The following is a 24782-nucleotide window of genomic DNA, read 5'->3' on the forward strand; positions in this document are numbered from 1 at the left end:
ACAGATGTGACCAAGACAGATCCCACGGATTTCTTGGCAATCCACCCAGACATCAGCATCCACTGTGAATCTCACAATCTCAGGAAAACCTTGTCTCCCCGACAAGGGATATCAGTCTTCACCTTCGAAAATCTACACTCTGAATTCCCTCCAAAAGTCACTCTGACTAGGACGGCCTCAATAACTGCTCATCTCCAAGGGTTTTAATCTCACCTCCCAAGACCACATTCCCCTGGATTCATGAGTTTGCACTCCAGCACCAACTCACAGGCACAACCCACAACCTCAGTTCTTCAGCAATGTCGAACAGAACACCACTGCTCTAAAGGGTTACCTTTGCCCCAGTGGCCTGCAGCGTGGAGTCACCAACCTTCTGCTGCCTTTTTGGCTCTCCAGGGCTTCTTCTGAGCCCTCAATACTTGAAGCCTGTCAACCATAGCACTATTACTGCTAGGAGCCTCTTTCTTTGCTGCTCTTCCAAGTGGTTTCTCTCCCTGGTGGTTCTACCGGTGGTCTCCTCCAGGTGGCTCCTCCTCCAGTCATCCCTCTCTTTCTGGGACCTCTAGCTGGCTTCCCTCTTTGACTTCCATTTTTCTCTCTGGGACTTCTCCCCGTCCCAGGGCTCCCCTGTGTTATGGCGCTCATCCCTGGGTCCTGTAATCGGGTTTTCATGCCGTGTTTCCATGCAGGCGCACTGCTGTCAGGATGGTTGACCCCTTTGACTAGGAAACCTAGAACAGAGCATGCATGGCCACGCATGTTGCTGCGCTTATGCCAAAACTCGCGACCTGCTGAGGATCGTAGTCCTCAGCCTCCAACAGGAAACTGCCCCTGAGAGAAAGGTAAGTCAGTTTCATACCAGCCCATGTCACCACAAGATTACCCAGGAGCTTTCTGAGTGGAGCAAAATGCAGAACTCGCGTTACATCTTAGCCAATTGGCATATTTAATTAACCAGCATTTCCTATTCCCAGAGCATGCCAGATAACATGATTTTTACTGTATATCCTCCCTTAAATATGGAGACCAAAGTTGCATGCTGTATGCCTCTGTGGCTGCCTATGAACTCTTTCCAGGGGCAGCGGGCATGAGTCTTATAAAACCCGTCCTAACCTGGAACGCAAAACCTGGGGCAGAATCTTCTATAAAATGACGCGTGGTGATGTCAGGCGTGTGTCATTCCAATCTTCCATTTGGTGGGTGTGTACCGGAGATGGCTGCACGCCCGCTGAACTGTCAAAGGCCTGTTAAGGCCATCAATCAACCAATTGAACAAATTGACAGAATAAAAACAAAAAGCTAAAAGCTACTGCGGATGCTGGAAATCCAAAACAAAAACAGAATTACCTGGAAAAACTCAGCAGGTCTGGCAGCATCGGTGGAGAAGAAATCAGTTAACGTTAAGGGTCATGAAGACTCGAAACGTTAACTGATTTCTTCTCCACCGATGCTGCCAGACCTGCTGAGTTTTTCCAGGTAATTCTGTTTTTGTTTTGAAATTGACAGAATGCCCGTCCAACCTTAAGGTTGGTGGGCAGGCGAAGAGCACAAGTGGCCTTTGAGTTTTGCATGAAACCTCATTCACGGGCAGGATGAGGTTTCATGAAGGTTTTATTAGTTAAATAAAATTTTTAATGGAAATTCATAAACATTTCCCAGCTCATGTGACACTGTCACATGAGGGGACAGGTCTGAATACTTTTATTTTTTCTTTTTTCCCCAACTTTACAACTGCACTTAATCTCCCTGAGGCACGGAGCTGCCTCAGGGAGATTTCTGTGCTCTTTCGCGCGCTTGTACAAAAGAGCGCAAGCCCTGACTCTCCCTCCTCTCCCCAGCCCACACAGGGAGCACTACCGGGTGCATGTCACGCTGGGCGGACCTTAATTGGCCCGCCCATGTAAAATGGCACGCAGCCGATCGTGAGCGGCAATTGGCTCTGCGCCCGCTCCTGACTGGCCTGCCCGGTGGGGAGAAAATTCTCCCCTGAACTCCCAGGGCACTTCCTCAGGAGTTGGCTTTGTGAAAATTGTGCACATCTGACATGGGAGCAAATACAGGACATGGAGATAGATCACAGATCAGCCATGATTTTATTGAATGGCAAAACAGGCTCAAGGAGCTAAATGGAGTACTCCTGTTCATATGTTCCTACATGTGGTTCTATCAATGAAACTGTCTTTACCTGTGACATCTTAGCAGATGAACACTTAACATGCTTGCATTTTTCTGTTTGCTGTTTTAGCAGGTAATTAGCCACTTAAAATAAATGGGGTAAGGCTTGCTCTAAACGAACAAACAGAAGAATGTCATACATATTGCTATGTTTGTCTATTGATATCGCCCACAATAGTTTCTTGGCTTTAGTCATTTATCAGTTGTTAAATAAAATATTACAAAGGTTAGATATGTACATTGATATATTACCCTGTTTCGTCAAATAATTTAATGTGTGTTGCATAGTAAAATTAAAGGCAAGTATCCAACATTTTATCCCCAAATAATCTGACAAATGTTACTTAATACTGAGGTACAAATCAACCTTTGTTATGTTGCTTGTTTAGTCGCAGAGTCTTCACATGAAAACAAAAAGTAATTTTTGAACTCTGGTTTCAAATGAGATAATGAACTTGAGAACAATCAGCATGCACTCATCTCTGGTGCCATCTTGGTACATTTTCTTTCACAGACAAGGAAGCACCATGCAAAGAGAAAATTTTTGTTTTTGAATCTTGCAAGAACTTGATGCAGGATTTCCCCTTCCAGCCGAGTACGTATTAATGACAGACTGGTGGCCTCTGAGAGTCTCAGAGGTACGACCACATGTCCTCTGATTGGTTGGCATCTAACACAATTTTTGGGCTGGATCTTTCATTATGTGGGGACTGATGCATCCATTTAAAACTGGAAGACTGCCATGATAATCCAGTTATGAAAGCTAATTATTGCACCTACACAGAATGTATGCAGATCTTATTTCACTGCTGCTAAGGAATGCAATGTGTTTAGCTGTTTTCAATCAAAAGTTGTAAGATAACAAGCAAAGTTGCTGAGTAAATTTGACTTGTCCTTATACAAAAAGACAAACTTCTTTGTACAAAACTGCTTTCATTTTATAAGTTTTTTGAAACCCAGTCATTTTACCTAAAGTTAGTTTCTTCATTCATTCCCTACAAATAATTTATTATTCATATTAATATCAAAAGAAAATTTGTTGATGTATTATGATCACCAGGCTCAATGCACTCATTTCATCCTTCCTTATATATGGATGATTGATTACTGAGCAAATTGAAGACCCTGAGAATTTTTATTTTGTTGAAATGCACCTCTCGCTTGTTTTAGTATTTAACAACGATCTGTGCCTCTCACTTCTATACATATTGAAGTGATAAAGCATTTTATATCATGGAACTGTGAGTGTCAGAAGCAGTCTACCAGTTTTGACCAAATGGACAAACCATCCCTTACCTGATGTGACAGCTCATGTAGAATGAAAAGAGTTGACTGCCACTCACTGGAATGGCTGCTAATAATATTTTTGGCTTTTCTCCCCTGTAGTGAGTTTTGTGGCTGTTTTATGCAGATTCCAGGGGTTATATCTTCTGCTTCTTTGCTTCACCTCTAACAAGAGTTTTACTTTTTTAGGGGATTAGTTTAAATAAGCAAAATCGTTTGCTAAAATGTCACCTTGATCAGTAGGTCTGTTTGAAGTGAACAGGATTTTGTTTCTTATAGTTCTTAACTAGTACTGGCTTATATTGTGTGTTTCTGAAATGTCCAGATTCATTTAAACTTAATGCACTGCCAAGCACTTTAAAAATTATAGATGGTTTAAATGAACAGGGCTGAGCTTTCCCTTGCTAAGGGAACGATAAACAGCTTGGAGCCATTGCCAAATCCAAAAGCTTCCTTTCAGCATGCTTGATGGATTGGCAATTGTAGGTGAAAGTGCAAGCTTAATAGTGAATGGGTATAGCTAAAGCAAAAGGTGTACTATGGGCAGTCAGGCCTGTGCTTTAGTTTACCTTCTTCTGGACGAACACACTGGCATATTTTAATTCTTACCTACATGTTTAGGGATAGCAGTTCATAAGTACATATTGTATGACCTCTCCTCTACCTCTTCACAGATAAGGATGAGTGTTCCAAAGACAACGGTGGCTGTCAACATGAATGCATCAATACAGTAGGCAGTTACGTGTGTCAGTGTCGAAATGGATTTGTACTGCATGAAAACAAACATGACTGCAAAGAAGGTATGTGTTGTGATTTCTTAGACAAAAATAATATACTTATTGTTTGATGCTTAAACCAAAAGGGAACTGATAAAATAACTTGGGGTACTATTTTTCAGCTGCTTGACACATGCTTCCATAATGAGATAATGAATATCATAAAAAGAATACATGCAGGCAGACCAACTGTTTCAGAATCATTTGAATAAGAACTAAAACTGTGGCCAGGATTTTCTGGTCCCGCCCATGTTGGGACCCATTGCAGGTGGAAACAGAAAATTTGGAGAGCCAGCCAAAAATCCTTTGATGTTCGGCGGCACCGGAAAATCTCGGCTGCAGGTGGCTGGGAAAATCCTGGCTACAGGCGGCACTGGAAAATCCCGGCCTATGTTGTTCATGTGATTGGATATAATGTTTGATGTTAGCGGGATGTCAGAAGCCTGAATGCAGTCAAAGGCAAGGTCCTTTCAAGGAATATGTATTATTAATGTGCCGTCTATCAGTCTAATGATGGGACCACTTAGAGTGTTTCTCGTTATGTCAACATCACAATTATGAATTTCACATGTGGACAAGTGCAGAGTTATGACAATTTTACAACCATAAACGATGTTGACAAAGCACCCACAAATGTCATATATTTATGGACCCATTTTTACAGTTTACTAAACAGAAATATGGGATGCAACTATGAACTGCTGGTTTTGTGAGCCAATTTGTGTTCCCTTATCGATGACTTGGACGAACCTCTCCAGCAGCTGTCATTTACTAATGGGTCACTGGGGTTAACAGCATTTGTACAGTTTATTAGGAAATTTCTGTTATTAACAACCTTTATGGAACTTGTAGGTGGTCAGTGAAGATTATGCTACAGGTTAGACAGAAACTTCACTTTTATATGCATGAATTGCCCAACACATTTTATTTCAAAACTAAAATTAGCAACAAATCTCTTCTTTTTTGCCTATTTTAATATAAAAATTCTTGAACAAAAAGGTTTTGAAGTTAATGGGCTAAATTTCTTTCTTCACATGCATCAGTGCAATAAAAAGAAACAAATCAACATATTTAAATACATGTATTGAAAAGGTTTTCTGAGGGCTCAGTGGGCTCTAGTAATGGTCATTTAAATGCATCACTTCAACCACAAGAACTCATGCTAAGCTTTCATTCAATAAAAAGCAAAATCAAATAGCTACATAACAAAACTGAAATTCTCCCCTGGCATTTCCAATGATTGATCGTCGTGTTTGAAAGTATAATATTTGTAATTTGAAACGGGGCTGAAGAAGTTCTCACCAGGCCCTTTGATAGTAATGGGTAATGGTTAGTTCTCAGCTTCATCACATCTGCAACAGGAAGGATCATAACAGCTGTTAAATAATGTGCAATACACACCTGAATTTCCAATACATATTCCCAGTGGATGGGGATCCCTGCCGGGAGTGTAAATTTGAAAAATAAGCCTTAATTTCTTTTCATTGCATAAGCAGTGACATGTTTCTTCCAATCCCACAATGTCTCTTTTCTCTGGAGGAATAACATAGATATGTTTAAGGGAATGCTACATAAGTGCAGACAGGAACAATGGAATAGAAGTGTATACTGATAAGGTTAGACAAAGTAGGTTGAAAGAAGGCTCATGTAGAGCATAAAAACCGGCACAGACCTGTTGGACTAAATTTCTGTTTTATGTAAAAATGAAATGTTTTTTTTGATTTTACTGGAAAATTAATTTATTAAGAATTAGTGGAACCTTTCATAAAAAAATGACAAAATTAAGACAAAAAGTGACCAAATAGCAGTAATATACTTCGGGCAGAATTGTCCCAGATTTGGACTAAGTGCGGTAACAATGGAGGCTTTTCACGCTGTATGGTCCCAAACCCGCCCCATTAATTATGCATCACCATGAAACATGCCGTTTCCATGGCGAGCGGGCTCTCATTCGCCCGCCACACCATCATCTCGCTGCTTCATCATGCCAGGTGTCATATTTAAAGTGCAGCCACACACTCACCTCTCAGTGCGTCCAACCCATGACTGCTGCAAAGGAGACATGGCCCTGAAAGGCATAAAGGCGGCAGCCCCCAGGTTCAATGACCCGTCCCTTGAATTCCTTTTGGACGCAGTGGAGTATTCGCCCTGATGTCCTCTACCTCCATTCTGGCCGCAGGATAGGCAGCAGCATCACCAATGTGGCTTGGAAGATGGTGGCAGCGGTGACCAGCACCAATGCGCTGCAAAAAACGACAGCCACCCAGTGCCAAAATAGGATGAAGGATCTCCTCTGTTCTGCCAGGGTAAGTCACTCTTCTCGTCACTCTCACCTCTCACACTCACAAACCCATCACACATCCATAGGGCCCTCACTCACTGTTAGTTTAAGGGACATCACCATTCACTCTCTCACACACACCTTCATTGTCCTCATCCCATCCAGGAGACCACTCACCACCCACACAGACGAGGTATACTTATCATCTGGCCTGGCAGGTATCCTGCTTACACACTCAATTTTTATTTATGCAGGACAAGCTGGCACACAAGTGGGAGAGGTTGCTTACTGGTGGAGGAATGCCTGAAATCAAGGTCTTCACGGATTTAGAAAATAGAGCCATTCAATTGACCGGTGAGGATCTGGACAGTACCTGTGCCGACCGTGAAGTTGATAGTGCATTACCAATTGAGGATTCAGCAGTGCAACATCCATCAGACAACCATGCTGTGAGTGATGTGTCCTGTTTCACAGGCAGTGCCATAAACTAATTATCTCCCCTTGCTTTTGCAGGCACATCTGCCAAACAGCCGATGGAATCCATGACCCAGGGCCTCCAATCAAGCCCCGAAGATACCCCTGAACAGGAATTTGAAGGCATCCTCCTTGAAGTCCCATCACAGCGCTCACCCACACCCTCCACCAGCGCAGAGATACCCACCTCGGTGGAACCTAGCTTTAGAGTAACCTCAGGATCACAATCTGGTTAACACATCACACTTTCCGATCCACAGCAAGTGGCAGCATAGATTTCCCAGGCATCCGGCACTGGGGGGGCCTCCTGGAGGCCAGACATTTGTTGAGTCTGAGTCAGACGACGAACCTCTGGAGTTGCTGGAGCTGCAAAGGCAAGCTCAGGAACATGAGGAACAGATGTCCGCTGGACTTCTCAGATTGCGAGGCATGATGGAGGAGTCTGTCCACCTTCAGGGTGAGGTGATAGTGCTGGATGGCAACGCACCGAGGTCAACGCTGGTAGGATGGCGGCCGCCATGGAGATCTTGGTCCATGATGGCGCTCCTGTACTGCTGTGTGGGCTGAACTCCATCATGGACACCATGGTTTACCTCCAACAGTGTCAATGTGAGAGGGGTATGGAGTAGCTCTATCTCATTCCAGCCACCCCTTCTCCTTAAGAAGTCAGCCAGGAGCCCTTCGGCACAATAGGGAGGAGGATCAGCAGCTGCACACCCCAGGGTCATCCACCCAGGTGACTCTGGGAAGTCCAGCGCATCCGAATCCACGCCTTCTGTGATTCTAGCTCTGCAGCTCAAAGAAGATGCCACTGCCACACAGCAGGTCACCAAAAGCAGGCCGGGGCTCTCCAGGCCTTGGCACTCCAGAGGATGCCCGTCAAGGTCATCACTGACAGGGCGTCGCAGCCAGCAGGCTGACTTCACCTCCGTTGTGGCTGTCCGGGGAGCATCAAGATGTAGCGGCAGGGTCAGGAAAGTTAAGAAGATGTAGTTGCACAGCCTGGGCACAGGTGTTAATCACTTGTATATAATGTTGACTATTGTAAATAAACTCCCAAGAATGTCTCCCTGCCTATGGTTCCTTGTTTTGATGAGCAGTGTTTGTGTCACTCAGACTGAAACCTTTCTGCACAACATAAAGGCAGGTGTCTCAGTCCAGGTCCTCTTCCCTGTGCTCCCAAGCCCACCTACCAGGAGGTCATCACCGTCATCGTCGCCTTTGAGGCCCTCACCTTCATCACCGTCGATGTCCTCCTCATCGGAGGAGACCTCCAGTTCCTGCATCTCCTATTAGCTTGAACAATGGGGGAGACTGGTCCAAACCTGAATGATTAAATTGTAAGGGCTTGTGAGAGCCTCCACCAGGAGTGTTCCATGGCCAGCTTCAACAAGGAGATTGTACAACTTGCCCAGTCGTCCAATTGTTCTGCAGCCCTAATGCAAACGCTCATTAGTTTGTAGTTTCTACCCAAGGGGTAAAAAGCTCTGGAGCACTTGGTGGTCCAAGCATGTCAATGTGGCTGCGCCTAACCTATCTCAGCTGCAGAGGAATGGTCACTTTATACAAGGTTTCCCTAACACGTGGCCACCTCCCTCACCCACCACTTCCCCCCCACTCCCTCCCAACCCCCGCCTCACATGTGCTTGTGCTCTACCTTTAACCGCAGGGCAGCCTTTGCCCCTCCCCCCCCCCCCCCCCCACAACACGCCTCAACCTTGAAGTCCAATAGGCATCCTCCGCGTATGCTCTACAACGTTACTGTGCCCCTCAAAGTGCAGCCTGCCAAGTGCACGCCTTTTATATGCTGTCGTGAAACACAATGGCGTGGCGGACGATCCAGCTGGGGGAGATGAGTTCCAGCGGCCTAGCCTTATAATGAAATGCTGATGTATTACAATGAGGCTCCTAATGTCCAATAGTGGGAAACGTGGCCCACCATCAACAGGCTGAGCGGACGATTGTGAAATCGATTTTTGGCCTTCTCGCCATATTGTCGGCTCACGTCACCGAACACGCCCGACACCAGCGGGCATGGAAAATTCTGCCCTTTATCTATATGGTACCAGGAAATTTGAGGATAGAAGGTAGATTAAAAGACCCGGAGAGCTAAATTGAGCTCTGTGGTGTCTATTGTATAGGTGTTGCATGGCTACCTATTGCTTTGGCGGGTGGTGGTATCCATGGTCGAATTTTATGGGCCGTAGCAAATTAAGTGAGTGTTGCCTGGCCTGTTGCCCTATTAAGGTCAATGGCCTACCTGATTAGCTGCTAGCCTAATCAGAGGGCTGGCAGCCTAGCAGCCACAGCAATGCCATTGGGAGCAGTGGGTGCTGCTGGGGTTGCACCTGGAGCAAGAAAGCACATTGATGTACATGTGCTTTCACATGGTGTCTGGAGTGTTTTGGGGCCAGTCAAGCAGCCTCCAGCAAATAGGGGGTGGGAGGGTTGCTGAGGGCAGGTGGTGCCTATGCTTGATGGGGCATCCATTGTTGCTAGGGATCCTGTTTGTGGGCCAAAGAATGTCCAAAAAGGAAGCACACACCCCACCACAGCCAGCAGAGGCTTTTAATTGGCCACACGTAGCAAAATGGCATGGTGGGAGGAAGGTGTTCAGGAGGGCTGGGGGGGTTCTCCCACCCATTTTCCTAGGCTTTCTCCCTCTGTGCCTGTCCCCAAAGGTCCTGTAAAGTTCAGCCCATGGGGTTCAAGATGCTTCTGCACACTTCTGAAAGGAAGTGGCAGAACGTCATCATGGTAAATGGGTTTGTGTGCATTCACCTAATGACTGCTGATGACATTCAGAACAGGTAGACACTCCTTGGTTCCCTGTTGAGTGCTAAGGCAGCAAAAGGCTCAGCCAGAGCTTAGCCCAATGCTGCAATCTGGTAAATGAAGTGACAGCACCAAATTTGCATACTGCTTACTTCCACCTCAGTGGGCAGTGGCAATTGTGAATCATAACTCCTGCAACGATGACATGGCCTGGATCAGTTTTTACCCATTATGTTGGAAAAAAAAATTAATTGAATTTTTTTATTAAAGAGAGTCCTGAGCTGTAACTTTGAGTTCTGACAATTAAAAGCAGTAGGTCATCTAATTCTATTCAATGAAGCTCCTAATGTTTGAAAACAATATTGGTAATGTACACATTTTTACCATTCCAAAACATTATCAAGTATCTTGCCTGCCAACAGAATTTGCAGCTTAGGTTTTCATCTCTGAAAAGATGCCACATGATAGTTTTGTTCTCAGTTAGCCATGTAGATAGTGATGTCCAACCACAAGTAAGTTTCAGATAAACACTGGACAGCATTTTAAGCAGAAAGTGTTTCTTCTCAGTCCCTTAATTTTAACGATGGAAAATTGCGTTTGGGGCACCTAAATTAGGGGAGGCAATGGATGAGGCTGCATGTCAGAAATGTAATTTTGTGAAATTACTCCCATTATCCCTTTTTACAGTGAATAGGGTAATTATTTCATGAAAACAGAAAATGCTGGAAATACTCAGCAAATTGGGCAGCAACTGTGGAAAGAAATAGAGGCCGGGATTTTCCGGTGCCGCTCTTGGTGGTAAACATTGTGGGCAGGATGGAAAATTTGGAGAAGCAGCCAAAGGTCTCGGTTAAGCTTAGGTTTTTGCGGGAATTGGGCAGAAACGGAAAATCCCAGCCAAAGTTAACATTTCAGGTTGATGACCTTTCATCAGAACTGATTTTGCTTTTGTATTGGCATAGCTTTTTCCTCTGCCCTGCAGCTGGGAATCAAAATTTCCTCAAGCATAGAGCAGAAGAGAAAGTAGCAGAGGCCGGTTGGGCTGAATTTTCATCCTTGAGGCGTGGTGGGAGTTGGGAAAGTTCCCAGCTCGGTCCACCGACCTTGGGAGAAAGTGCCAGGAAAGATGAGATTTTCATTGTTGGGGGGTAGGTGCGGGCTGTAGCTGGGCCACCTGTCGGGGGAAAGAGTTCAGAGGCAGCCGTGGGCTGCCAGGTGCTGAGACAGGCTGTTTAAAAGGCTCAACTCGGTGATTTGGAATTTCATTCCAGTTATAATGAAAAAAGTAAGGTCCTCTCACCCTCACCCCTCACCCTTCCTCATGCCCCACCAATACTACCTCATTCCCCCCCCACCCCCCCACTGCTCTATGTGCCTCATGACCCCACATGCCATGGATTTGAAATTAAGCATATTTTCAGTTATTTTATTCGATACATGTTGCTGGAACACAACAGGCAAAAATATAGCTGTTTAAAAGCCTACTTAAATGCAATGCGTACACTAATCTAGTGCTTCTTATTAAACATTTGCTCCCATGATGTTGGAATATGCTCAATGGCCTCCTGCCCAGCTCCCATGGCCCCTCATGACGCCATGCCAAGCTATGACACTTCCAAGCCCATTCACCCACTATATGCTGTATGGAGCCAATGAGCCCTATAATGAAAATAGGATGTGTAAAAAGATCCTTTTAAAAAAAACAGTCACTCATTGATAACTTTGCACTTTCTTTGAAAAAACCTTTTTACTACAGGCTAATAAAAGTGTCAATCTTCCAGACAGTTTAAAGTATCAATAGCTGAAACTGCAAGCACTTGAAACCTCTTTATCTTGTGTAAATAAATATTTTGTAATTGACAGAAGAAATCAGAGAGCCAGAGCTGTCAAACTAGCAATGTTTTCCCTGGGGCTCAGGTGTTTCAGTACTCTAATGGATGTTTAGGCTTTCAGAAAAAAATGCATAATGAAGAATCGGGACCCGGCCGCCATTTTCACCCTCCACAGGGTCTCCCCAACTCCATGAAAATACAGCCCTTTATGTCTAATTGCTGGCTTCATTGTATCCCACTGGGATTTCCTGGAACTTTCACACACTGTACAACTGGCCTTGTACCTGTTGCAGACTTAAGTTTGTATTAAAGTGAAGTGGAGAGGGTTATTCCCAGCCTCTCACATTCTAATGGCTATGCTCCGTGGGCAATCAAGCGTGGGAGCATCCAATGAAATAAGGCACTATGGCCTGCTGCATATGGATCCCCACTGATGGATGGATGGGATCCCAGATGCAGGCTTTAAACAGAAAGGTAAATGTCTTTTTATGGATGCAGTCAGAGCCTTCCAGCTCCTGGTTTCCAGTAATAACCAGAAAGGCCAGCTCAGAAGAAAGAAAAGGCAGAGTAGCCTTGAAAGATCTATAACTGCACGTAATTGCTGCACTTGTTTAATGATTGCTGGAGATAGGCTAGCTTTAGTTTAACTGCTGGTTATGCATGTGGCCTGTGAGATAAAAAGTATGTACTTCCTCTACCTCTCAGGGGCAATTGAGGTGAACTATGCCTGTTCACCTAAGCCTATTTGAATATATTCTCACTTTCAAGTAATGCATCCTCAGTAAATCCATTGCTAGGTTATAGTGCCAAAATAAATAAACCAGGGATAGTTAGAGATTTGAAGTTGGGTTCTTCAAATATTAGTCCACACATTCTGTTGTCCAGTATTTTCATGAATACACTAGCATTTCTATTAAACTAGCATGGATACAAACACATCATTTGTACACTAATATTCATTGAAACAAACATACTTTCAAGGAAATGTGGCTATTGGATTTGAAATTCAGTGTATTTTCAGTTCTTTTATGCTGTTTAAAAATAAGGGGTTGAGGGTACAATCAGATCAGCCAAGATCGCACTGAATGGCTGAGCAGGCTCAAAGTGCCAAATGACCTATTCTTGCACCTAATTTGTATGTTTGAATGCCATACAAACTGTTGGAACACAGCATAGGCAAAATTACAGCAAATTAAATGCAATACTTAACCAATTTCGTGCTTCTTATTAAACATTTGCTCTCATGACATCAGAATACGTTCTACAGATATTGATAATTAATTACTTATTTTAGTGTTTATATTTTATCCTTTTACAATGCCTTTGTGAATAAATGCTTCTTGCTTAATTATATAATGTGACCTTAGCTATACTGTCAGTCTGCTCATCAACTAATTGCTCTATTTTTTCCATCTCAGCTGAATGTGAACACAAGATCTACAGTGCCACTGGTATCATTACCAGTCCCAATTGGCCAGATAAATATCCTAGCCGCAAAGAATGTACATGGGAGATCTCAGCAACTCCTGGCCACAGAGTGAAGATAGTAAGTTTTTGATTATAAAAGATAACTCTACCAACTGCACTTCCTTCAATATTACCATCAGTTACAGGGGCTGATTTTACTTCATGGCTGCACTAACCATAAATGAGTATTGCTGAAAAAAGAACATGTTGAAGCTTTTCATCTTGCACCCATCAGGACACTTCGCAAGAATACCAATAAAGTGGAAAACAACAATTTCACTGGTGCATTTTCCATAGCAACACCTCTACCAATCATAGTCTACTTGCCAACCAATCAGCACTCTCTTCTCATACAGTATAAATTATTGTTTTCCCTATTATTAGTATTCTTGTGAAGTGTCCTGATGAGTGTAAGACGAAAAGCTTTGACATGCCTTTTTTTCAGCACTACTCAAGTACTGTACTACCAAATGACTATTTAACCATAAATGCTTAAACTGTCTATCCCAAGATAATGACTAGAATTTTAAATCCCCTCCCTCACTGTGAAGGTGAGTGGGAAAGGGTTAAACTGAAGCCATTTCCAGTCTTCGTAACTCTTAAGATAGTGAATCGTGCCATCAACAAGGTTCCCTGAAAAGGCAAGTGGGGGCCGATTTAATATTCAAAAGTCACAGCTCGATGGTGTCATCGACACCACAACACAATATTTAAATTGAAGACCGGGGAACCCCGCATGTCTGTGCCTGGCAGCAGAACCACTACAGGAGATGCCAAAGGCCAGAAGAGGCTGAGGTAAGTCTCCAAAAATTACCTGTAATTACCTCTGCAGGAGTGCTTCCCCTAGACCTTGCAAGGAGCCTTTGGGCCTCCCCAAACCCAACCTCCCCTGATCGTGATCACACAGGAATCTCCCACCCATAGGTCTTTATCTGCGGTTTTATACCACCAAATTACCATTCCCACCCATTGGCCAGGTAATAAATCTGGCAAGGTGTCAGTTTGGGCTCTGGGAGCATATATCTTATTGCAGTCCCGCAGTTAAAATTGGCAGTCTCCACATCCACGAACTGTCCGGTGTGCCATCATTCCTGCCACCAGTTAAAAACGAAGGGAAATGTTTCTGTATCAAAAAGGCAATATGCTTATTTAGCTTTTCCATTTTGTAAAACTGCAGAGGACTGTATTTTGGCAAGTTGGCCATGAAGTACTGTACAGTCATTGTCATTAATAACAAATAGGAATACCATAAATCTTTACACTTCCTGTTAATTCTGTTTAATCTGTAAAACACTAAACTGTTTTTAGTGTCATAACACTTAGAAAGGAATGGTATTTTCAAAGCAGTAAAGAACTGAAGTTGCAGCAAGAGATTGAAAGAACCCACATGGCTGGTTTATCTTGTGATATGAGGAGCTTAAAATGACAAACTTCTAGTGTTGCATGTGCACTGTGTTAAACAGAAGTTCCCCCTTCCCAATTACTGTAAAAACAGAAGAAGTTCCTTTTGTCACTGGGATAGTGTAAAGAGCTTTGTTGTGTATATAACTCATGCCATGTATGACCTAAGAGTGTTTGATGCAGATATTTCTCAGTGCAGACATAAGTCACCACGATGAGCAAAAAAAAAACGAAATCATAGCGATAAATATATTCCAGTTTTTAAAAAAAATAGATATTTGTCAAAAACTGTAGCTAATTGAATCCTATTTCTTTAGAAATATAGCATACGTTAAACTACATTTAAAAGTTGATCTGTAAAATTTTGCCTCATTGTATGAGTTGCTATCGGTACCTGTTTTGAGTGCTTGATGATTAATGTATATTTCTTAATTCAGACAAATGAATAGTGCATTTTATGCCACTCCACCCTTTGGTTCCTATCAAATACTTTCTTCAAGCAATTTTCACATGCTGGGTAAATTCAGAATTTGGATGTGGAACTCCTTTTCAAGGGTAACTATTAATATAGAGTGCAAACCCCTAGTGTTTTGGCTGGGCTCCAGTGAGAATTAGGTTAGATGGGATTGCTGTAAGAGATTCAAAATGTGGTATTAACAGCATGTTGTATTTTACTACTTTCAGTTATTAAAATGAGGTGCATCTTAATCCTTAGTCTGCTGCTAAAGCAATATATCATAATTCTAAAAAAAGAAATATTATTGATCCAGCATCAAATTAGTTTTAGCAGTTTGTACTGCATGATCAGGAAGGATCAGAGGTGCATTATTTTTTGGAGAGCTTTCAAAGAATCTATTATTTGATACATTTGGCCAGCTGTATATTAAACGCTGTCCAGTAAACTTAAAGATAGAACTCACTGACATTGTGAAAACAAAACTGCAATGAATTAAGTTCTAAAGTGTAAAATATTTCAGAGCATATGATCTTATCAACTGTTTCTAATTAATTGAACTTGTCCTCAAAAGTTTAAAACCTAAAATGTGAAGCTAAAGGCTAAATTCATCAATCCCAAACTCCCAGTGAAGGGGCACACTCAAAAGGACGCCAAGGCTGGAGATCAGGCTCCAAAACTTTAACACCAATTCTCCAGTCTATATAGAATTTCATAGAATTTATAGCACAGAAACAGGCCATTCTGCCAAACAGGTGGTTGCTGGTATTCATACATCACATGATCCTCCTCTCACCCTCTTTCACCTCATCCAAATTGCATCTCTTTGGGCACAGCTACCCGTCGGGAGCTCAGGATTAGTGAAATGATCTTACTCTGATTCTGACAAACACTTTTCCCTTTTTTTGAGGCTGCCAGCTGCCCCTCTCCAGCCTCCGTAAATAAGCTCCACCAGGGAGTCTGCTTCAGACAAGTTGACCCCATTTGGAGCGAGTCTCATCAATTCCTTTGACTGATAGATGGGTGCCGATAGTCTCTAGCGCAGCAGAGGACGCCCTTAAATGTTCATTATTTAAAATCTGACCCAGCCAGAGACCTAAAAGAAAACAGCACTTCCAATCCTCAGGGCTTTTTCTTCCCCTTTACATTCTTTTCTCCTCTCAAGTTGCAACGTTACCTGAACGTTCCCAGCTGGTGATGGCGATCTCTATCTTTCTGGTGGAGTTTCCAGTGGGAGCAAATGCCACTTAGTTAAATCCAAGCCAGCAGATTGGACTTGGCTCACTGCAGGGTTGGGGTGGCTGGCAGGAATCATATCCTGATCCTCCAGGGCACTTTCTGGAAAATCCAGCCTGAAGCTTTTTCATCTCCAAAATTAAGACCATAGGCTCTGCTATCTCTGTATCTTCTCCTTCCCTCACACCATCCATTCTTCCTTTCAACTCAACCTGACCAGCCTCTACTCTTTAGAGTTTTTCTTCATTTTCTCCTTTTTGAAATTCTCTTCAACATCATCAAATTTTACCTATCATCTGGTATCATCCCCACTCCTTTCAACTCTACTGCCATTATTCTCACCTTAATAAGTCCACCAGTGATTCTTCTATCATTTTTAAGCTATTGACCTGTTAACCTTTTCATGATTTATGAGTTTTTTGAATTGCAGTAGTGCTATCCTTTCAGCTTCTCATTTCTCTCAATATTGCCTGTTTGAGTTGTTCCAATCTGACCTACCCATTAGGCAAAGACAACAAAGTCACCAGTGAGGTTTTATGTGACTCCATTAAAGGCTCTCTGGCTTTCTTTTTCTTTCCTTTCATTGATACTACTTTTTCTTTCATTGATACTATTGATCATTACATTTTCCTGCTCCACCTTTCCACAATCAACATCCTTGACACTCCAGTTCCACTCCTACCAAATGATATCATATTTTCTCATTCTACTTCTCCTTCAGTATCTATAGTATTTCTCCTTCCTGCCATCATCTGTATGCAATCCCTCAGTAATATTCGTTGGAAGCACAAGTTTATCTGATACATACACTATTTCCATTAGTTTACATGCTGTTGCACTATCAAACTGTCAATTTGGTATCATGTCCCAGTCATTTGACAACTTCCTATAACTCAAAACTGGGAAAATTGAAGCTGTTCTTTTTTACTCCTGTCAGCACCTGCTTATCTCTGGTTTTGACTCCATTAATATTTTCAGATGCCTCCAGCCAGCTGAATCCAGCAATTCACCCTTGAACTGATCTTCAATTCTGTTTCAACCCAATTCTGATCAAGATCACATCCTTCCATTTCTGACCATCCGATATCCTCGTTTTTATTTCATCATCACTGCTGCTGAAATTCTCAGCCACATTGTTGTGACCTTACAGATAAATGGACAGGACTACACGTGGTGGCGGTTGCCCCAACCACTGGCTGGAAAGTCGGAGGTGAGCCCGCCACCATTGGCCCTGCAAGCCATGACCCAGTTTGATGTTATTCAGTGAATTAGTTGTCTGAAGTCATAGCTTCCACCCCTCTGAGACAGGTTTCCGCTACCAAGAGATGCCAGCTATTCAGAGGTCTGGCAGCTCTTCAGTATCAACAGTGCCACCAGGAGTGGTCTGGGACTCCATCAGTCCCTGAATCAGCGACGATGGAAGAGGCTCGGAGCACAGGTAGGTGGTGTCAGGGTTGCTGGGGCCAATCCTGCTGAGATCGGGGGGATATAGATTTGTGAGGGTGGGGTGGGGGGTCTTCCAGTGGGAGTGTGGGGGCAGCCCTTACCCCCCACCACCCTTCCCCCCACCCCACCAACCCCAGTGCTGGTATAATACCAGCACCGGCAGGGACAGACTATTTAGTGACCATTAATTGGGCTAATGGCAGGCAAGCTGCACCCCACCTACACCAATGGAGGCGGGAAAGCGATGGGCTTGGCACACCCCACTTTTATGTCCCCTCTCTCCCAGCCTGCTTCTGGAGAGAGGGGTGTAAAATTCCGGTCAATGTATCTTATGCTTGCCTCACTGAGCTCCACACCAGCAGCCACAGGTCGTTACTGCTGATCCAAAATCCCACGGCCTGACTTTCCCTCTCACGAAGTTCCACATACATACTAATAGCTGCCCCACCCCTCAACCCTGATCCCTCTTCCTTGGCTAAACTCCTCATCTCTCTTCACAAATTGCTGCACAGGCTCACCTCACTCTGTTTAGCAAAAACTAAATGAACCAGCAGTATGACCCATATATTTTCCTCCCATTCTGAATTACTGCTTGTTCCCTATTCCACCATCTGAAGCTAATTTTTCAGCCAATATATCCCTTATCTATGGAATCTCCACCAAAATACATTTTGCTTTTATCTCTCTGCTCTCTGCCTTTAAAATCATCCTGAAAACTCATCTGTTTGACCACGCCTTTGGTCTTTCCTAAGTTCATTCACTGTTTCCCAATGTTGACCGTTTAGTTTTATTAGCCCTCTGAGATGTTCTTTACTGTGAACAGCGCTACATAACTAAGTTTTTTATTCTGTTGACATTACTGCATCTGGTGCTGTAATACACAGCCATAAATCCAGGGTTTCAATAACTTTATTAATTTAGTTAACATTAATTCAACTCTTTCACACTTTTGAGCTGAACATTTTCTCCAGGATAATCCCCAGATGTTCAGTTATTTAAACAAAGCCAGTATTTCTTTGGCTGATGTTTTTAAACAAATCTGTGATAATTCTTCAACAGAAAAGAAAACCAATTAAATGCAGAAAAGTATTTCTTCTTCCAAAGGCAAACACTATCAGTATCAAGTACTCCCAAATTTAAATAGCATAGACAACTTAAGCATATATTCCCCATTATAATGTCCTTGTGATATGCCATATCCTCAGCTGTACTAGCAAGATACTTCCGTTACCACACTAGCCAGCCATATGATGTAAAAACAAAAAAACTGCGGATGCTGGAAATCCAAAACAAAAAATAAAAAATACCTGGAAAAACTCAGCAGGTCTGGCAGCATCGGCGGAGAAGAGTATGATGTCTCTGATTGAGATTACAGAGTTGCTTTTAGGAATAATTTGTTGCACCCAACCGGAAAGAGGGTGGGGTTGTAAAAGGGGGTGATGAAGTGTCTTATTTGCCTGAAACAAAAGAATGGGAGATGTGTATAGGTTGAAGTAGCATAAGGGAGCAGCCTTCAATTTATTACACAATAATTCAATTGTCCATCTAAGTACAAACACATTAAACAACTAATTAGATGCAATAATGCAAACTCATTGCAGTATTAATATTTTACACATCTTTCTCCAAAGTGTCAAATAATCTGAGCTCCAATGGTAAACCTATCTTCACATAATCTAATAATTATAAACTTCTGTTGATACCAAAATAATTATATTCATGGCTTATTCAACTTTAAAACTATGTCCCATTAATCATAAAGATTAAACTATAATAAACAAGGCACTAAACGAGTATTCCAGTATTGAACTCTACAAGTGGTATGGCTATCCTAGTTATTGGAAATGGTCATTTGGTAGTACAGAACTTGAGTATTGCTGAAGAAAGAGACATTCTTTGTCAAAGCTTTCCATCTTGCACTCATCAGGACAACCCACAGGAATACCAAATGTAAAGGGAATAACAACTTATTCTGCATGAGAAGAGAGAGCTGATTGGCAAGTGGACCCTGATTGGTAGAGGTGTTACCATGGAGAATGCACTAGTTGGTGGTAACTGACAGTTAACTGCCAAGAATTGTTTGAAATTTAAACAAGACAACTTGATTCTGATTGGTCAAAATATTGCCCTGAGGAATGAACCAGCTAATGGCTGTCACTTATTATGTTTAGCTGAAACAAGTGCAATATGTGTACATGTTCTTCCTGTCTACAAAGAACAGGGCCCTGTGTATTCATATATGTAGCTTCATATTGGGGAAGATGGTAAAGTCCAATATACGCAAATGCACCACACTACGAGCCTGATTGATGGTCATCAATTGGTTGTCAGCGTAATTCTTAGCACACTGAGGATTATTTAGCAAATGTCATCCAATCACGGAATCATATCTAATGTTGGACACAGTGCTTTGAGTTTTGCAAGCACACACTGGTTGGGTACGGTTTGTACCTTGCCCATTGCGAAAGAGTGGAAGGAACATACTGTTTGATACAATCCGCCAGTCTTTGGAATGTACAGCCTACATACCTAGCATCGCATTGGCACCAAAATTCACATACCATGTTACTCATTTGTGTGATAGGCAGAATGTCTTTTTTGCTTGATGACAGCATCCTGTTGGTGGCGAATACCACTTGTGTTGATACTGCATAGTAGCAGCGTGAAACAGCTAGCTTCACCTGTTGCTCAAATTTTTGAAATAGATGACCCTGGAAGAGCAAGGTGAGGTAGACTGGGCACTTTTCAGGGCCAAAAGTGATGGCCTTAGGCCCATTCATGAGTTTGCGCAATATATAGCGCTAAGTGATCTGCTCAGGATAGCCATTTTCCCACAGAATGCCTTTGGTGCACCATATTTTGGCATAAAGCTTGCTTGGTGAGCAAATGGCTCAGGCCCTATTTATGAGGTTCCTGTTAAGGCTATTCCTATGGCGCATGGAACTGCACAAAATATTTTATTCATTTATGGGATGTGGGCATCACTGGCTAGGCCAGCATTCATTGCCTATCCCTGATTACCCTTGAGAAACTGGTGGTGAGTTGCCTTCTTGAACCGCTGCAGTCCACGTGGTGTAGGTACACCCACAGTGCTGTTCAGGAGGGAGCTCTAGGATTTTGACCCAGGGACAGTGAAGGGCAATATATTTCCAAGTCAGGATAGTCAGTGACCTAGAGGGGAATTTCCAGGTGGTGGTGTTCCCATGTGTTTGCTGCCCTTGTCCTTCTAGATGGTAGTGGTTGTGGGTTTGGAATGTGGTGTCTAAGGAGGCTTGGTGAGTTCCTGCAGTGCATCTTGTAGATGGTACACACTGCTGCTACTGTATGTTGGTGGTGGAGGGAGTGAATGTTTGTGGATGGGGTGCCGATCAAGGGGGCTGCTTTGGTGTCAAGCTTCTTAAGTGTTGTTGAAGCTGCACCCATCTAGGCAAGTGGAGAGTATTCCATTACACTCCCGACTTGTGCCTTGTAGATGGTGGACAGGCTTCGGGGAGTCAGGAGGTGAGTTACGCACTGCAGGATTCCTAGCCTCTGACCTGCTCTTGTAGCTAAGGTATTTATGTGGCTAGTCCAGCTCAGTTTCTGGTCAATGGTAACCTTCAGGATGTTGACATACATGCATATTGACCAGTGAAGATAGGCTTGTGGTAGGTCATGGTAGAAACCCCTTGGCAGATTTCTCAACTGGTACACCAAGGAAAGAGAGGTCATTTGCCTGCTCCATTTCAAAGGTGAATTCAAGCGCATGATGGAGCCCATTAAGACATGTAAGGAAATTGTTACATGCAGCTGCAGATTTAAATATAGCAAACGTATAATCCACATATTGGAAATATGCAAGGGGTTGCAGGTTAGTTGTCATTTCATCAAAGATGCGTTTCTCATGGAGCCCAACAAAGATGTTTGCAAGAGCTGGGCCTAGAGGGGATCCCATGGCAACGCCATCTTTTTAGGCATACATGGTATCATTAAAACCGAACTCAACTGCGCGAGTTGCTGTCTTCACAAGTTGAATGAATACTGATTTACGCAATGGTGGCGGGTCCAGATCACCATGATATAGTGCTGCAGCGCAAATATCTATGGCTTCCTTAAGTGGAATATTGGTGAATACGCTAGCAATGTCCAATAAGCACATGGACACAGCATTGGTATCAATATGCAAGTCCTGCCTGATCTTTGCAAATGTAAAGGAATCCTTCACTGGGTATGTGGTAGAATTTGCTCAAAACTAGTTGTAACAGTTCGCCCCACTATTTTGCCAATTCATTTATTGGAAATAATGAAATCATAATTTGGCTCAATGCATGGAGTAATTCAGCTTATCTAAGTAAAGTCAACGTGAATCATAAGTTAACAACTGTCTTTAACATCTTAAACATAGTCAAACTTATATCTCAAGTAAGCATCTTCCATTGCTTGGTTATGCAACAATTTATAAATAGAAATATATCATCTTACCTAAAAGAACATGATACGTGTATTGCTTAAAGTAGCATAAGATAGCTACTTCAGAGCACAATCTCTCCTGCTTCTGAGTAGACTGGTCCATTGTCTCTCAGAGTATGTTTGGTTGTAAATTGACTTTTATGGGAAAAAGCCAATAGAAGGTATATTTGCAACAAAATACATATTAAACCAGAACATTGAAAAACAAAGTGATACATAAAAAAGGTGGGGGGGGGGAAGATTTCTTCAGGGTCTCACAATAGGAACAAGAGTAGGACATTTAGCCCCTTAACCCTGTTTCAGCATTTAATTAGATCATGGCCAATCTGCATCTTTTCTCTATATGCCTGCCTTGGTTCCATATTACTTGATACCCTTGCCACACAAAAATCTGTAAGTCTCAGTTTTGAAATTTTCAATTGACCTACGGCGGAATCATCCCAGATTTGCACCAAGTGAGGTGGCTGGCGGGAAAAGGAACCTTTATCCCGCCGGCTGCAATGGCAGCTTTTCACACCATATCATCCCAATCCCGCCTCATTAATCATGCATTCCCAGGAAACATGCCGTTTCGATGGCGGGCAGGCTCTCATTTGCCCACCGCACCATCACCTCACCGCTTCCTCACACCGGGTGCCATATTTAAAGTGCAGCCACGTGCACACCTCTCAGTGCTCCTGGTCCATGACTGCTGCAAAGAAGACATGTCCCCGAAAGGCAAGAAAACTACAGCTCCCCGGTTTAGTGATGTGTCCCTCAAGCGCCTTTTGGACGTCATGTCACTGTGATGTCCTCTACCTCCACTCTGGCTGCAGGAGGGTCAACAACATCAGCATTCCGGCTTGGGAGGCGGTGGCAGCAATGGTCAGTGCCAACGTCCTGCAAAGGAGGACAGCCATCCAGTGCCACAAGAGGATGATTGATCCATTCCGCCAGGGTAAGTCGCTCTTCTCATCACTCTCAACTCACACAATCACAAACCCGTCACACATCCACAGTGATCTCACTCACTGCCAGTTCAAGGGACATCACCATTCACTCTCTCACACACATCTTCCTTGTCCTCATCTGCCCGTGGGACCACTCACCATCCACACATGCAAGGCATACTTATCATCTGGCCTGGCAGGCATCCTGCTTACACTCTCCCCATCTGTATTCATGCAGGACAAGCTGGCACACAACAAGAGGGAGAGGTCACAGACTGGCGGAGAAATTCCTGAAATCAAATTCCTCATGACTTTGAAAGCAGAGCCATCCAGCTGGCCGGCGAAGATCTGGATGGTTCCTGTGCTGAGGGTGAGGTCGGTGGTTTTCTACCAAGTGAGGATCCAGCAGTGCAACATCCATCAGGCAACCATGCTGTGAGTGATGTGTCCTGTTTCACAGGCCATGCACTAATTATCTCTCCTTGCTTTCGCGGGCACATCTGGGAAACACCCAAGCGATGACCCAGGGCCTTCAGTCAAGCCCCAAAAACACCTCGGTAGAAGAATCTGAAGGCACCCTCATTGAAGATCCATCACAGCACTCACCCACATCTTTCACCAGTGCAGAGACACACGTCACAGTGGGACCTAGTTCATGAGTAACCTCAGGGTCACAATCTGGTGAGCATACCTCACTGTCTGATCCACAGCAGGCGGCTGCAGGGACTTCCTTGGCATTCGAAGGACTACTCAAGGCCAGGGATCTGCTGAGCCAGATAGAAAGCCTCTGGACTTGGTCATACCTCAGTTGTTGGAGCAGCAAAGGCAAGCTCGGGAACATCAGGAAGGGATGTCTGCTGCACTCCTCAGATTGCAAGGCACAATGGAGGAGTCTGTCCGCCTTCAGCCTGAGGTGATAATGCCAAATCACCAAGGTCAGCACTGCTAGGATGGTAGTTGCCATGGAGACCTTGGTCTAGGACATTGGTCCTGCACTGCTGCACGGGCTGAACTCCATCACTGACGCCATTGCTGGTCTCCAGCAGTATCAACCCGAGAGGGGTACAGGCAGCTCGATGTCACTCCAGCTCCCCCTTCTCTTCAAGGAGTCAGCCAAGGGCCCTCGGGCACCCATAGGGAGGAGGATTAGCAGGTGCACACCCCAGGGCCATCCACCCAGGTGACTCCGGGAGTGTCCAGCCCATCAAACTCCCCTCTTCCTGTGACCCCAGCAGCTCCAGCTCTGCAGGCTGAGGAGGGAGCCACTGCTACACAGCAGAACCCCGAAAGCAGGCCTCCAGATCTCGGCCCTTCAGAGGACGCCTGTCAAGGTCATCATAGACACGGCGTAGCAGGCTGCCTCCACCTCCGCTTTGGATGTCGGGGAGCACGAAGGTGTAGCAGCAGAGTTAGGAAGGTTAAGAAGATGTAACTCTTTTGAGTCAAAACAATAAACTAAATTAACAAAAACAGGGGAGAAATCAAGCACAGCCCCTAAGTCAGGTCAGCTGTAAAATCAAGGAAAAACTTTAAAGGAACCTTACAAACATCAAACTAAGATGTGATTAAAGGGGTCAACAAAACACCCCAGTCCCCGCGGTGCCCACCAGTCACGGAAGGCCTCGATGGTGCCGGCAGACACCGCGTGCTCCCTTTCCAGGGACACCCGGCCGCGAACGTAGCCGCGGAAGAGGGACAAACAATCGGGCGGGACTCCCCCGTCGATCGCCCGCTGCCTGGACCTGTTGATGGCCAACTTGGCCAGACCCAGGAGCAGGTTCACGAGGAGGTCCTCCTCCTTCC

General features: G+C 43.9%; 1 protein-coding gene across 2 annotated transcripts in view; it reads left to right on the top strand.

The window, feature by feature from the left end:
• The window catches only part of tll1 (tolloid-like 1), a 441724-nt gene that overhangs the window by 384606 nt on the left and 32336 nt on the right, over positions 1–24782 (top strand). For both annotated transcript variants that reach the window (XM_078542318.1, XM_078542328.1), the window contains exons 18-19: positions 4134–4259; positions 13016–13143. In XM_078542318.1, coding sequence (XP_078398444.1) covers positions 4134–4259; positions 13016–13143 — 254 coding nt within the window. The remainder of the gene's footprint in view (positions 1–4133; positions 4260–13015; positions 13144–24782) is intronic.

Source organism: Cetorhinus maximus, chromosome 1 (genome assembly GCF_964194155.1).
Source record: "Cetorhinus maximus chromosome 1, sCetMax3.hap1.1, whole genome shotgun sequence".
NCBI classification, from domain to species: domain Eukaryota; kingdom Metazoa; phylum Chordata; class Chondrichthyes; order Lamniformes; family Cetorhinidae; genus Cetorhinus; species Cetorhinus maximus.